This window comes from Pongo pygmaeus, chromosome 11, assembly GCF_028885625.2.
Source record: "Pongo pygmaeus isolate AG05252 chromosome 11, NHGRI_mPonPyg2-v2.0_pri, whole genome shotgun sequence".
NCBI classification, from domain to species: Eukaryota; Metazoa; Chordata; class Mammalia; order Primates; family Hominidae; genus Pongo; species Pongo pygmaeus.
In genome coordinates this window covers 119,932,531-119,946,227 of record NC_072384.2, presented here as the reverse complement: position 1 = coordinate 119,946,227, position 13,697 = coordinate 119,932,531, and the positions used below count along the sequence as shown (strand labels likewise).

At 57.3% G+C, this 13,697-nt stretch overlaps 1 protein-coding gene across 8 annotated transcripts in view; it reads right to left on the bottom strand.

Moving 5' to 3' along the window:
• SPEG (striated muscle enriched protein kinase) overlaps positions 1–13,697 on the bottom strand; it is a 58,964-nt gene that overhangs the window by 15,141 nt on the left and 30,126 nt on the right. For 6 of the 8 annotated variants that reach the window (XM_054478652.2, XM_054478653.2, XM_054478654.2 and 3 more), the window contains 13 exons: positions 11,439–11,699; positions 10,132–10,290; positions 9,821–10,010; positions 9,490–9,713; positions 6,883–7,002; positions 6,539–6,643; positions 5,774–5,980; positions 5,244–5,367; positions 4,968–5,143; positions 1,869–1,981; positions 1,386–1,554; positions 738–834; positions 418–618 (listed from right to left, as the gene is read on the bottom strand). In XM_054478652.2, coding sequence (XP_054334627.1) covers positions 418–618; positions 738–834; positions 1,386–1,554; positions 1,869–1,981; positions 4,968–5,143; positions 5,244–5,367; positions 5,774–5,980; positions 6,539–6,643; positions 6,883–7,002; positions 9,490–9,713; positions 9,821–10,010; positions 10,132–10,290; positions 11,439–11,699 — 2,146 coding nt within the window. Of the gene's footprint in view, positions 1–417; positions 619–737; positions 835–1,385; positions 1,555–1,868; positions 1,982–4,967; positions 5,144–5,243; positions 5,368–5,773; positions 5,981–6,538; positions 6,644–6,882; positions 7,003–9,489; positions 9,714–9,820; positions 10,011–10,131; positions 10,291–11,438; positions 11,700–12,011; positions 12,816–13,697 lie in introns of those variants that run through there. The other 2 variants (XM_054478660.2, XM_054478661.2) reach the window with 2 other exon arrangements.

The following is a 13,697-nucleotide window of genomic DNA, read 5'->3' as shown; positions in this document are numbered from 1 at the left end:
GTCACTACAAATATGCAGATGCACTGTACTGCATTTCATGATGAAAAGCACAGGCCATGTGCTAGCTCTGTGACCTTGGGCAAGTTATTTAACCTCTCCATGCCTGTCTCTTCATCTGTAAAATGAAGATAATACAAGTTAATAATAAAATTCCAGGAGATAGTAATATATGAGGATTAAATAGGTTAATATTTGTAAAACTCTTAGAACACTGCCAGGCACACATTAAATGCTACGAAAATTTAAGCTAACAATGGGCTTAAAACTGTTGGTTTTCATAGAAGTCTCCAGATGTATCCCTCCCAATTGTCAAGGGGACTACTTTCTAAACTGTAAAACATGTTGCCTATTGGATGTTACAAGGACCAGTCATTTAGGCATGGATCCCCCCCTAGCCCCCAGCCTGTCCCAGGATACAGCTCGGTGACAATGACCAGTCCCCGGCGCCTCTCGAAGGCCTCATGGAAGTAGAGGACACAGTCGTGCTGGAGCCTGGCCAGCAGCCGGGCCTCCCGACGCGCTGATGCCTTTGGCTTGGCCTGGCTGGGGATGAACTTGGCCGCAAACTCCAGGCCGGAGCTACGCTCCACTACGCGCCGCAAGTAGGAGAAAGCACCCCTGGTTGACACAGGGAGGGGGTCAGAGATCAGCCATCACTGTGGCCCTCTCCACCCCTCCCAGCCCTCAGACCCAGCAGCCTCTCTCGGCCCCCACTGGCTTCCCTCCTAGCCCCACACCTGCCGATCTCCTGATGGATGTCATAAAAGTCGCTGAGTCTCCTTCCTCGATGGTCCTCATCCTCCCCGACCCCTTCGACCTCCATAGCTGTCTGAGCTGGGGCAGAGATGTCATGGTGTTAGGTGGGAGGGGAAGAAAGCAAGCAGGCCAGAGACTGGGACAGGTGGACAGAAGGAGAGAGAAGAGGTGCAAGAATGTTGGGGGCTTGGCTGGGCGCGGTGGCTCACGCTTGTAATCCCAGCACTTTGGGAGGCCGAGGTGGGTGGATCACGAGGTCAGGAGTTTGAGACCAGCCTAGCCAACATGGTGAAACCCCCATCTCTACTAAAAATACAAAAATTAGCTTGGCGTTGCGGCAGGCGCCTGTAATCCCAGCTACTCGGGAGGCTGAGGCAGGAGAATTGCTTTAACCTGGGAGGCAGAGGTTGTAGCGAGCCGAGATCGCACCATTGCACTCCAGCCTGGGCAACAAGAGCAAAACTCCGTCTCAAAAAAAAAAAAAAGAATGTTGGGGGCTCAAGGCAGGGTGCTGGGCTGGGGGTGTGGTGGCTCGAGTCCAGGGCTGGCTGCTTCCTGGGCAGAGCATAGGGGGTCACATCAGATTCCAGGGGGTGTGCGCTTTACCTTTCTCCGGAACTCCTGCCCACCTGAATGCACAGCCAACTCTGCTTTGCAGGAGACCTCGCCCGCCAGGTTCCGGGCAGTGCAGGTGTAGACGCCTCCATCCTGGGCCCCCGTGCTGAGCACCACCAGGGAGCACTCATTCTCCTCATACACGAAGCTCACATGGCTGCTCTCGGTCAGCAGCACCTCGTCCTGCAGAGTTGGGTCTCACCTTCATTCTGGGCCTGGCCTCACCTCTACCTTGGGGCCAGGAGCCGCTGTACCAGGACCCGCCCTCATCTCCTACTCTGGGCAGCGCATCTCTCACCAGGACCCAGAATCAGCTCCTCCCTTATCTCCCACAGAAAGCCCTGCACCCCTCAGCTAGTCAGTCCTCTGCATCCCCTTTCCTCCTCCTAACCACGCCTCTGCCCGGGCTCCGCCCTCCTAAGGCCTCCCAGGACCCTCCCACGCCCCCAGGGAGCCCCTCCTCCCTCCCCCAGGCTCAGCCAGCAGCACACTCTGACCTTGTACCACATGATGTCCGGCAGTGGCTTCCCCTCGACCACCACGGCAAAGCGAGCAGTTTCCCCAGCCCCCACCTCCACGTCCTCCATGATAGACTCAAACCGAGGGGCCTCTGAAACACATGGGGATAGGGGTGGGAAGAGAGGGGGTTAGGGGTTGGCTTTACCCTGCCTCCTCAGCCCCTCCCCAGATCCCCCATCAGCGACTGGCTCAGTTAGAACGCTAGACCCCCGCCTCCCTGCAAGCCACCACCCCCCACCCCCCACCAACTGGGACAACAGAGTTCCCCGCCTGAACCAAGCCCCGCCTGAACCAAGCCCTGCCCCGCCCCGTAAATCCAAACGTGATGTTCTCCAAATCTCAGGAAACCTGGCACAAGGTGCAGGCTTGCTTTGTTGGACCTTCTGTATTCATTTGGCAGCTTTGAAATTAGGAGATTTTCACACACAAAAGAAATCTGGATTTCCTGCCTTTCTTGAAAAATCAGGACTGGCCATCCTGAGTCGCTCCCCTTGCTGCATGAATCCGCGGGCAAGGAGTGGCCCAATGCTGCCCCCTGTGGGTGGCCGCCCTTCTTCACAGGGCCACCCGCTGGCTTCTGACTACCTGAACTTGGCCCCGGCAGGTGGCTCACCCTGTGACCCTGAATTAAGCTCATGGATGGCACTGCCTCTACCTTGAAGTTTTTTCACTGAATCTTTGAAAAATGTTTAGAGGGGCTTCTATTAATAGCATCTGGGAGATGGCAAGATGAACAAACAAGTAACCCCCAAATACTAACCAAACCATCTAGAAATGGACACTCAGTATCTCCCACATGTGGTTGTGATTTCATTCTCCATACATATCACGTGGTCATATGATTTCCTGGTAAAGCAGCTTCTAATTATCATGATGGGATTAAATACATATTGCAATGTGCTTTGCAAAGGAGCCTGTGACTTCCAGGTGTCCCCCGCCAGGCCCCACCCCCCACCCCAGCGTGTTTGAGCATCTCAGCTTGAGGAGAAGTAGGATGAGTCAGGCACTTGGGAAGGCAGGGCGGCCGGGTGTGGACCCCCACCCTTCACAGGCACACAGACAATGAGGGAGGCCAGCCCGGGGATGGGGAAGACACTGCAGTGAGGTTGACGCGGAGGAAGGGGGGCCACCACTCCACTTGCCCTATCTGGGTGTGGCGGGGTGGGGTCTAGTGGAATAGGGGTGTCAGTGCAAGCCCCAGCCCCATCTAAGCCCTGACTGGCTGGACTCAAATGGGGCTCCATTGGTCACTGTTCCAGCTAGGCTGTGCCGCAGGGCTCTCAGGGCCAGGGGCTCCCCAAACTTCAGGGCTCCTCCTATATCTGGGAAGAAAGGTGAGTCCTGAAGATGAACTGTCAAGGAGTAAAGTGGTGAGTGAGTGGAGAGTGCTAGGGACAAGGCAGGCAAGGAGGGAGACACTTAAAAGAGCGCCCAGCACCCCCACCATCTTCACAGCAGGGCCGGAAGGGTTCCCTTTCTCTTTGTTACACACCCTATTGCCACTTATCTTCCACTTCACAGACGCCTCCCCTTGCCTCTAGGAATCCTGTCCCCCATGGGCTGGGAGGTGATGGGGGCAGTCTATGAAGGTCAAAGCACCGGAAAGTTTCAAGTGAGCTTCAGTGGTTTTTTGAAAGCACCAGAAAATGTCCATTTACCCATGATAAGATTGCCTGTGCTAAGTAAAATGTCACTTTCTTTGCTTTTGGTTGGAATTGTATTTACTCAGCAGGTAACCCTGTTTAGCCCATGTTGATCAGGAGTTCTGAGTGGCGATTACATATGTCTAGAGTTAATTAACAAATTAGAAAACCAAACAGTTACCACCTGATGCATTAGGTAGTAACTAGTTTGAGAGACTACATCTTTAAAGAAGAAATTATAAAAAGAATCCTAAGGCCTGGCACAGTGGCTCACACCTGTAATCTCAGCACTTTGGGAAGCCGAGGTGGACGGATTACTTGAGGCCAGGAGTTCCAGATCAGCCTGGCCAACATAGCAAAACCCCATCTCTACTAAAAATACAAAAAATTAGCTGGGCATGGTTGTGCACGCCTGTAGTCCCAGCTACTTGGCAGCCTGAGGCACAAGAATCACTCGAACCTGGGAGGTGGAGGTTGCAGTGCGCCGAGATGGTGTGGGTGACAGAGTGAGACAACTGTCTCAAAAAAAAAAAAAAAAAAGAATCCTTGCTGCAAACATTGGGAGGCTCTGTTAAACAGGCTTGTGCCGAAGGGCGGCCAGGATTCTCAAGGCTGGCAGTCCAGTGATAAGATGTGCTCATAGGTTTCTTTAAAAACCAACTTGGTCTTCCCATGTTTGTTATATCTGAGATACTATTTCCTATTACGTTTAACACAGGAGCTAGGAGTCAGGCAGCCACACTTGAACCCAGCTCCTGTACTTATTAGGTACTGTGAACTTGGGCCAGTTACTCTTAGCCTCAGCCTCAGTCTCCTCATCTGTAAAATGGGGATAATAACCAACCCCATCTCACAAGGCTGATGTAAACATAAAATGAGGCAATACACGTAAAGTGCTTAGTGCTTAGTACTGAGACTGGCACACACTAGGCTCAATAAATCTTTTTTTTTTTTTTTTTGAGACGGAGTTTTGCTCTTGTTGCCCAGGCTGGAGCACAATGGAGTGATCTTGGTTCACTGCAACCTCTGCCTCCCAGGTTCAAGTGATTCTCCTGCCTCAGCCTCCCAAGTAGCTGGGACTACAGGCGCCTGCCACCACGCCCAGCTAATTTTTGTATTTTTAGTAGAGATGGGGTTTCACCATGTTGGCGAGGCTGGTCACGAACTCCTGACCTCAGGTAATCCACCCGTGTCGGCCTCCCAAAGTGCTGAGATTACAGGTGTAAGCCACCGCGCCTGGCCAATAAATCTTATGAGTATGATTGTTGTCATTATTACTAATATGGTATTTGTATAGCCATGATGTGGACAGGCCTGACCGGAGGACATGGGTTTGGATCTGCAGCAGTGTCAGGCAGGTTGTGTACCTGGGGGTGTGAGGAGAGAGCTTTGGGCCTTGGAGGGAGGCTAGGAAGAAGGCCCGCTGTCACCCACCTGCCAGCTCCAATGTGACCGAGCAGGTCTGCGTGCCGTGACGGTTTCGGGCGGTGCAGGTAAGGGCCCCCATGTCCCAGCGGCTCACCCGGCAGATCCGAAGACAGTACTGGTCATCATCTGGCTGGCTCAGCTCGTACACACCGGCCCGTGCCTCTAGGAGGGCCCCTCGGCAGCTAGGGGTCACATGACAGGGAGGTCACCCAGATCTTGCCCCAGGGCATTCTGGCCAGGCTGGGCCAGACCTGGGCTGCCACATGTGGGAAAGGGGCCCACCTCCTCCAGATGACCTGGGCCTCCACATGGTTGAATGTGACGGTGACGCTGGCAGGCTGTCCCTCCACCACATACACGATGTCCGGTTTGTCCAGCACGGCAGGGGCCTCCTCCAGGGGTGGGCCTGGGAGGAGGAGAGCGCAGGCTCTGTGCTGGGCTTGACGCCAGGTCCTCAGCACCCACCACTCCTTTAACACCCCTCATCAACACTTGAGTTCCGTTTTTACAGATGGGGAAGCTGAAGCTCAGAAAGGTTTAGCGATTTGTCCAGGGAACACAGCCAGGGAGCGGCAAAGCTGGGGTTGTGGGGTTGGACCCCAGCAGACCCGATCCCAAAGCCTGAGCTTCAGCCACCGTGCCCTGCTGCTTTCAGGCGGGAGAAGGAAGTGTACAGATGGGCCAAGGTCCCGCCCGGCCAGGCTGCTCCTGCCAGTTACCATGTCCAGGCCAGCCCTTGAGCCTCCACCACAGGGCCCCATTCCCCATCCCAGCAGCTCCCACCCCCACCCGACAGGAGCACCCAGGCTCACCGTGCTCCAGCAGCTGCACAGGCTCAGAATGGGGCGAGGGCTTGCTGCTGCTCTTGACAGTGGTGCTGAGGACCCGGAAGATGTGCTGGACCCCCTTACGCAGCCCCGTGGCCGCCCACCCTGGCTCCCGCAGGCCTGTGACCAGTGCCGTCCACTGGTCCGAGCCCAGCACCTGGTGCTGCACTGTGTACGTCAGGGAGTCCGGGTCTGGCGGTAGAGGAGCTACTAGAGGCTGCTGTTGCAGGAGCAGCAACCCCTCCCCATCCAGCTGGCCCAGGACCCCGGAACTCATCATTAGTCTGCTCTGAGGACGTGCCTCAGTCTCTGCTGTTGCTTCCTGCTTGTCCCCCCATCTGCTCTTGCCCAGCCACTTCCCTGGGAGGTTTAGAGCCAACAAGGTACCAGTACGGGCACAGATGGGGCTGGAATTGAACTCTAATTCCTTGATACCTGAGGTAGGGAAACTGAGGCGGAGTGGGAGGAGATCCTGGACAAGAGGAGGAGAGGGCATTTGCAAGTCCTGACCCAGGCACCCACTCTGAGGATGGGAAGGGAATGTGGCAGTGCCCCGTGCCTCCTCTCCTGACCCAGAGCAAGGGCCCCATGCAACGTGGAGAGAAGACGGGCAAAGCTGTTCCCGCCAGCATTCCATCAGGTCCTGCCCCTGCCCATCCGCTTCTGGGGCCTGGCCTCCATGGTGCCCTGCCTGAGCCTGCCCTGTCCACACCCCATCCCCACCCACCGCCCTGTGCAGCCCTGACCCACCGATGGCCATGTCCAGACTCCTGGGGGGGTTCCACGTGAGTGTGACCATCCTCCCCGTCACAGCCACCACCTGCGGGGCGCCATCTGGAGGGCCTGGGACCACATCTGAAAGCCACAGGTCGAATGTCTGCTGGGTCCAAGAGCCCAACAGCCCTACAGGATCACCGAGCCTCAGGGCAGGAGGCTAGGGCCTGGGGGCTCAGCCACAGGGGCAGGGGCAAGGCAGGAGGGTCCCCAGGGGATGGAGGGGAAGGGAGCTGGGTGGAGACCCCTTTCCCTGAGCCTCCACGTAGTGCCAGAGGCCAGGCTGTGCGTGCAGCTGACCACGAGGGTGCCTGCCTCACCTGTGACATACAGGTGGGCATAGCAGGCAGCTTTGCCCAGCTTGTTGGCAATGACGCTCTTGTAGACACCGGCGTGCTGAGGCCCCACGGCAGGGAACACCAAGCGATGGACATCCCTGTCTGGTGGGGGAGGGACAGTGACACTGGGCCTGAGCCCGGAGGATACCTTGAGGGGTAGGCCCATGCCATCCCAGGCCTGGTCCCTCACCCCCATCCACTGCAGGGAGGAGGCAAGTAGGGAAGGATGGGGCAAGGATGGGGCAGGCAGCAGGAAGTGTATCCACAGTGCAGCAAACTCTGGGTCTGGGCCCAGGCTGGCTTCCAAGTCTACATCTGCCCTGGCCCCTCTGGTCTATCCCTCCAGTGTGTCAGGCCAGGCAACTTATCATCTTCTCTTCCTCCTACAATGGGCCACCCTCTGGGGTCCCTGCCTCTGTTGATTGGCCCCTCGTCTTCCCACCTCTGCATGGTCACAACCTCTATGTCAAAACTCGAATAAAGCTTTGTTCCCAAGGCCCCTCCCCTAAGCCCTTCTTCTCCATCCCCAAGGCCACTGCCATTCTGTCTCCAGCACAGCTGCAGGGAAGCCCTCCAGGAGGACAGCAAAGCCCTCAACCCAAAATCCCTGCCAGCCACATCTCTGCTGCTCCTCTGCATCTTGATGCTGGCAAACTCTCAGGCCCCTGAACGAGCCACTGAGTTCCATCTCCAGGTCATTGCTCACAACATTCCTCCCTTGTGGAATGCTCTCCTCGTACCTAAGGCTTCCTTGTCCTTCAAGACATAGTTTAAGTAGGTACAGCCCATGAAGCCCCCCTGCCCCTGGCCCGCTCTCTACCCCTCATCCTCTGACTCCTCCCAGGACCCCAACCCTCTCGCCTGCACATCGATGGGCACTGGCCCACGCTGCTTTTCATAGGCGGGGGCTTTTCCTCTTGCATCAGTCATAGCTCCTGACCTGGCCTGCAAGCTGCTTAAAGAGCGGGCTGACATTGTCAGATCTGCTTGTCCCACCAGACCCAGAACCTCATACACAGTAAGTGCCAAATACATTCTACGATATATTACAAGAGTTGCCTGCTCTGTGCCCAGCCTATACCAGGTACCTGACATGCTTTCCCCCCCGCGAATCCTCACAACTCTACAAAATTATCCCCATTTTACCAATGAGGTCAGAGATATTGACTTGTTCAAGGTCACATGGCTAATAAATGATAGCTCGACCTTGGTACCATGTGATTCCAAAGCTCTTTCCCTACTCCCTGCTCCCTGGATGCTAAGGAGGCTGTCTCTGGCGAGGACACAGAGAGGAGGCCTGCACTGTCCTCCTTCATGTCAGGGCTGTCCCTAGACACCCCTCCCTTCTCTTTGCAGTTATCTCTGCATAAAACAGTCACCCATTCATTTATCTCTGCTGACACTATTTATAAGAGAAGAGGAACCAAGGGCTGCCAGTGACCCCAGATACAGGCAGAAGCAGAGACGCCAGCTTAGATCCTGAGACAGACACTCACCCAGGGCCTCAGAGCAGACTGGGAGACAGGGAGGCCTGCTGCTGAGAATGACAGTCATGGGAAGCTGTGGGCAGGGGTTGGAGCCGGGGTGGCATCACTGGAGACGGGCAGGCGGGTGGGCAGGGAGAATGTAGCATGGGTGACAGGGACATCCTGGTTAAGAGCTGGGCACCAGGGTCAGACAGTCCTTTCTTGCCTCTGGGCAGCTTCCTGTATCTCTCTAAGCCTCAGTTTCCTCATCTGTAAATGGGGCTAATAGTACCCGCCTTACAGGCCTGTGGCAAGGTAACATGGTCCTTGTCATACCTTTAGCTCTCAGGACCTGGCACTTAGAAAGCACTTAATGAAGGTGATCTTTGTCATGTTGCAGCCGTAAGAGGAAACCATGGTGGGTCAAAGACTGGGCTCTGTCTTATGGGAGGTGGGCAGACCTTCTCACACAAGACTCAGATTCCTTCAAGGATGGAACTGAGATGCTCCCATAAGAAAGTATCCCAGGCTAAGAGGACACCACAACCCAAATACGTTCCTCTGTGTCTCCCCTGGCCCCTTCTTCTTTATTTGCTATTTGTTAGCAACCCTGGACAGAGCATCCCTTCCATGCCAGACACTGCTCACACCTGCTTTTTCATTGCAATGTCTCCAGTAAGTACCACCGCTGATGATAATGGCTACTAAAACAAGAATAGTGAGACTTCACACCTCCCAACTGCTCGCCAGGTGCCAGGTCCTGCTCTAGGGCTTATATGCATTAACTGATTTAGTCTCGTAACAACCCAATTACAGATGAGAAACTGAGGCACAGAGGGCTTCTGTAACTTGCTCATGGGCCCGATGCAGGTTAGTAGCAGGCTGTACTGCCTGCCCAATCAGTGCTAATGGGCACTGAGGGGTGACTCAGCAGATGAGTGCTGTGTGGGCTTGCAGGGGAGGCAATGACCTCACAGTCCCTCCCGGTTCCCTTCCCCCAGGCACCCGGTCCCTGGTCAGGCTACAGAGGAAAGGCCTGGGGAAAGCTGGGGAGAGGGGCAGGGCATTGCAAGCCAAGAAGGTGCTGCAGGGGACACTCCCGGGGTCCTTCCCAGGCACATACACTGTGTCATGCGCCGGTCGTCACTGCTCTGGATGCGGTGGCCATTATGGAACCAGCTGATGGTGGGGTAGGGCAGTCCGGTCACCTGGCACTCTAGCATGGCCTCCTTGGCCAGTCCCACCTCCAGGTCCTGCAGTGGCCGCAGGAAGTCAGGAATGGACAGCCGCTCCAGCTCACCCTGCTCTGGCTCCTCAGGAATGGACGGCATCTTCTCCAGCTTCGAGCTGCAAGACCACACGGCTGCCCAGAGGCCCAGGGCCATGCCTCCCACCCCAGGGCTGGGCTGGCCCCTCACAGGCAGCCCCGGCATCGTTTGGGGCTCCGGTGGTACCTGGGGCCTGAGGCAGCTGTCCGGGGCTCTTCTACATACAGCTGGGCTGAGCAGTGGGCCTGGCCATGGGTGTTAACAGCACTGACTGCATAGAGCCCCTCGTCCTCGCTGCCCACATGGGCAATGTGCAGTGAGTGCAGACCCCCGTCCTGCCGCAGCCGCAAGTTCTCACTCTCCTCCATGGGGCGGCCTGCAGAAGGGAGGGGTGGGAATGCAGAGCAGGCACAGTGAGGGGCCCTGCTCTCTGGGTGCACCCCATCCCCGCCTGGGCCCTTGGGGGGCCCTCAACACCTGCAGCACAGGGGCCGTACCAAAATGAGTCCAGGTAACAACAGGTGGCGGGGTGCCGCTGATCTTGCAGTCGAAGCGGGCAGCTCGGCCCTCCAACACCTCCACATCTTCCAGCAGCCGTGTGAACAGGGGTGCCAATGAGGGCCGCACGGTCAGCCGGGCACTGCAGGTCAGCTCATCTGCGGGGCAGGGGGCAGCTCAGAGATAGGGAAGGCCAAGGAGGCCCAGGCATCCCAACCCGCCACTCCTGACCTAAGGCTGAGCAAGAAGCTGGAGCCTGGGCAGAGCCCAGCAAAGGCTCTGGGTACTCAGGGGAGGAAGTGGGCACAGATCCAGAGACTAGATCTCAAGAGGGTGGAGGTCAGCAAGGGTGGGTGCAGACTGCCATGGTGGGCTGGGGACTGCATAGGAGCCCAGGGCCTGAGCCCAGGGCCTGGCCCCAGCTCCCCCCTCCTCCCCTCACCCTGCCCACCCTGGATGAAGCACAGCCCAGCTCTGAGAGGGTCCTAGAAGCCAAGCCCACCCCTCCTCCATCTACTTCTCAGAATTCTCCTCTGTGCTGGGGTCATGCCCATGCTCCTAGCCACCTGCCCCAGACCCAGAGCAGATGCCCCTTGGCCCCACTCTACCAACCCCCAAAGAAGCTTCTGGAGGAGATAAGGGTCCCTTATGCTGACCCGATGCACCCTCCTGCTTCTAAAGCCCCTCCAGCTTCCGCTTAGGTCTTCATCACCCACAACGTAGCGAGGCAGGTGCCATAATCTCTGCCCTTCCATGAGGGCAGGCCCAGGTCAGAGATAGCATCAGTGGTAACAATGGCTGGCATTTATTAGGCAGGTGTGCCATTTGAAACCCATTTCTGGAATGGTCAGTGCTCCACCCTCTCCTGGAAAGGCCCTTTGACAGGCCCTGTGCTTTGTTCTTCACATACACTATCTCATTAATCCTACCAATCCCTCTACAGAGGAGGAATGATCACCATCCCTGTTCTACAGATGAACAGGCTAAAGCTCAGAGAGATGAAGTGACTTGTTCACAGTTACGTGGCTGGTGACTTGCAGGGCAGGCGTGGGAACCCACATTCACCTCAGCAGAGGCACTCCCTCCTAGGAACAGTTAACCCTGTTGCGGCCTTTCCTTTGTGCTATGCACTATTCTAAGTGCTCATTTTACTGAGGCCAGGGCAATGTACTAGCTCCCAACACCCCCCCTCCCCTTCCCCTAGGGGTTGGAGCTCTGTTTCCCGGGCATCTTACTGTACACCTCCAGTCCCCTCCCTCCAGCTCTTGGGCACCCATGGCAGCCCAAGGCCTGAGTGGGGAGTTACCTTTGGCCGTGCTGAGCTTGCAGGTGTAGACGCCACTGTCGTCCTCATGTACAGATGTAAGCAGCAGCTTGCATTTGCGGCCATCGAAATGCATCTTGCATTTGAGCAGTGCAGGCTGCAGCAGGCGGCCACGGCACAGCCAATCCACCTCCACGTCAGTGGGCCCCGCCACCAGGCACTCAAACAGCGCCATCTCCCCGGCCCCCACGTCCACGTCCTGCAGGGGGGCCAGCACGGCCAGGGACCGGCTTTCAGGGTGTGCTGAGGGGAAAGCAGCCACGGGGGCCACGCACAGAGCAGAGACACACAGGGTGAGGGAGACACACATAAGCACGCACAGAGAGACAGACAGACACAGAGAGAAAGATGCATTTTGTTCTCTGGAGATGGGGAAAGCCCACCCACCTGGCCAGGACAGCAAGGCAAGCCCAGACCTGGCTTCGAGATGGCAATCCAAGCTGGGCCAGGGAGGGTGACTCATGGAGGCAAGAGGGAACTGAGGGAGGGGAAACCGAGAGGGCCACGTGGTGGCAGAGACAGCGGCGGGGGAAAAAAAAACACAACACACCAGCTGGGTACAAACTGGACTTTATTTGAGTTAAGAAATAGGTGTTTCCAAGTCTCTCCACGCTCACTACAGTGGCCCCCTGCCCCTGTTCCTGCACCAAACCTGGTTAACTCCCTCATTCCCAGACAGAGCACCCCAGCCCTGACAGAGAAGGAGGGGGCCCCAAACGGGCCCTAAACCTGCCAGGGCCAGGGCTCAGCCAGGCTGCTCATCAGCACAGAGCCTGGGGCCTCTGGCTTTTGGTCTTTTTGGAATAGAAAGTGTTGTGCCATTCGAAACCCATTTCTAGAATGGTCAGTGTCCTAACCCTTCCTGGTAAGGCCCTTGTCAACAGCCCCTGCTCCTTGGGCCCCTCCATGCCATGCCGTAATCTCTCCCACTCTGTCTCACCCCACCTCAGCTCCGAGGCATCCTTCCCTGACTATCACAGACACACAGACAGACAAACAGATAGACAGGCCTGTAGCAGCAGTAGCACATGCACTCGCCCGGTGCTCCCCTTCAGGGAGAGACTCGGGGGGTTGATACCCCTCGCAGCCACCCCTTCCCAGCACTCAGTCCATCTGTGGGCCTCCTGGCCTGCACAGCCATGTGTCCACTTGGGGAGGGAGGGTCCACAGGGGCCCATGGGCTATCCCCCTGGGGGCTGCATGGGGTGGGGAGGGGAGGCTGGGACGGGTCCGGGCCGGCAGGCCTGGGTCTGTGGGCAGGAGGCAGTGAAACACAGCGAGGTCCGAGAGGTGCCTGAGACAGGGGCGCGGCTCGGAGGGTAGCGGGGGGAGCGCAGGTGGCCCCCTGAGCTCACTCGCCTGTGTACAGACAAAAACCTCAGTCAGCAAGCGGCAGGTTAGTGCAGCATACGCGCACGCGCGCGCACACACACACACATGCACACGCACACACGCGCACACACGCACGCACACGCACACACACGCATGCACACACACATGCACACGCACACATGCACACACACGCACTCATGCACACGCACACATGCACGCACACACACGCACACATGCACGCACAGGCACGCAGACCTGGCTAGGGCCCTTCTGCATAGAGGGCTGCCTCTCACACTGCCAGGGCAGCACTGCCACTCTCGGCTCCCCCAAGGTCAGCTCTGGGCTGCGAGGGCCGGCAGCTAGCCAGAGACTGGTTCCTCGGGGTTCCTGGGCAGGCAGAGGCCCGGGCAACCAGGCATTCATGGGATCAGGAGCACCCCAAAGCCTGGGGGTGTCGGAAGGAATCCCCAAGAGAAAGAAGCACCGAGACATGGGTTAATACAGAGAAGCGAGGCAGAGCCAGGCCCTGGAGAGAAAGCAGGCCAGGGAGGAGGGCTGAAGAATCTGGAGACCAAGGAAGTGGCAACTACAGGAACGGCGGGCACAGAGGAGGGGAACTGAGGCGGAGGGCCAGCAGAGGGACCATGACTGTCAGGGTCTGAGCTCTGAGCCTTGGGGAAGGTCAGGGGCTGGGGGCTGAGTGAGAAGCGAGGAGAGGAAGCGAGGAGCCATTGAGGCGAAGGGTGAGGTGGAAGGCAAGATAAACGGTTGTGGACTTCGGTGAGGAAAACCCACGGCCCTCGAGGGCCCCCTAGCCAGGGCCTGGCATTCCTGCTGCCTGAGAGGGCCCCTGCACGTATGCCCCAGGCTCTGGGGGCCCAGGCCTCTTCACACGTCACAGCTGTGCTC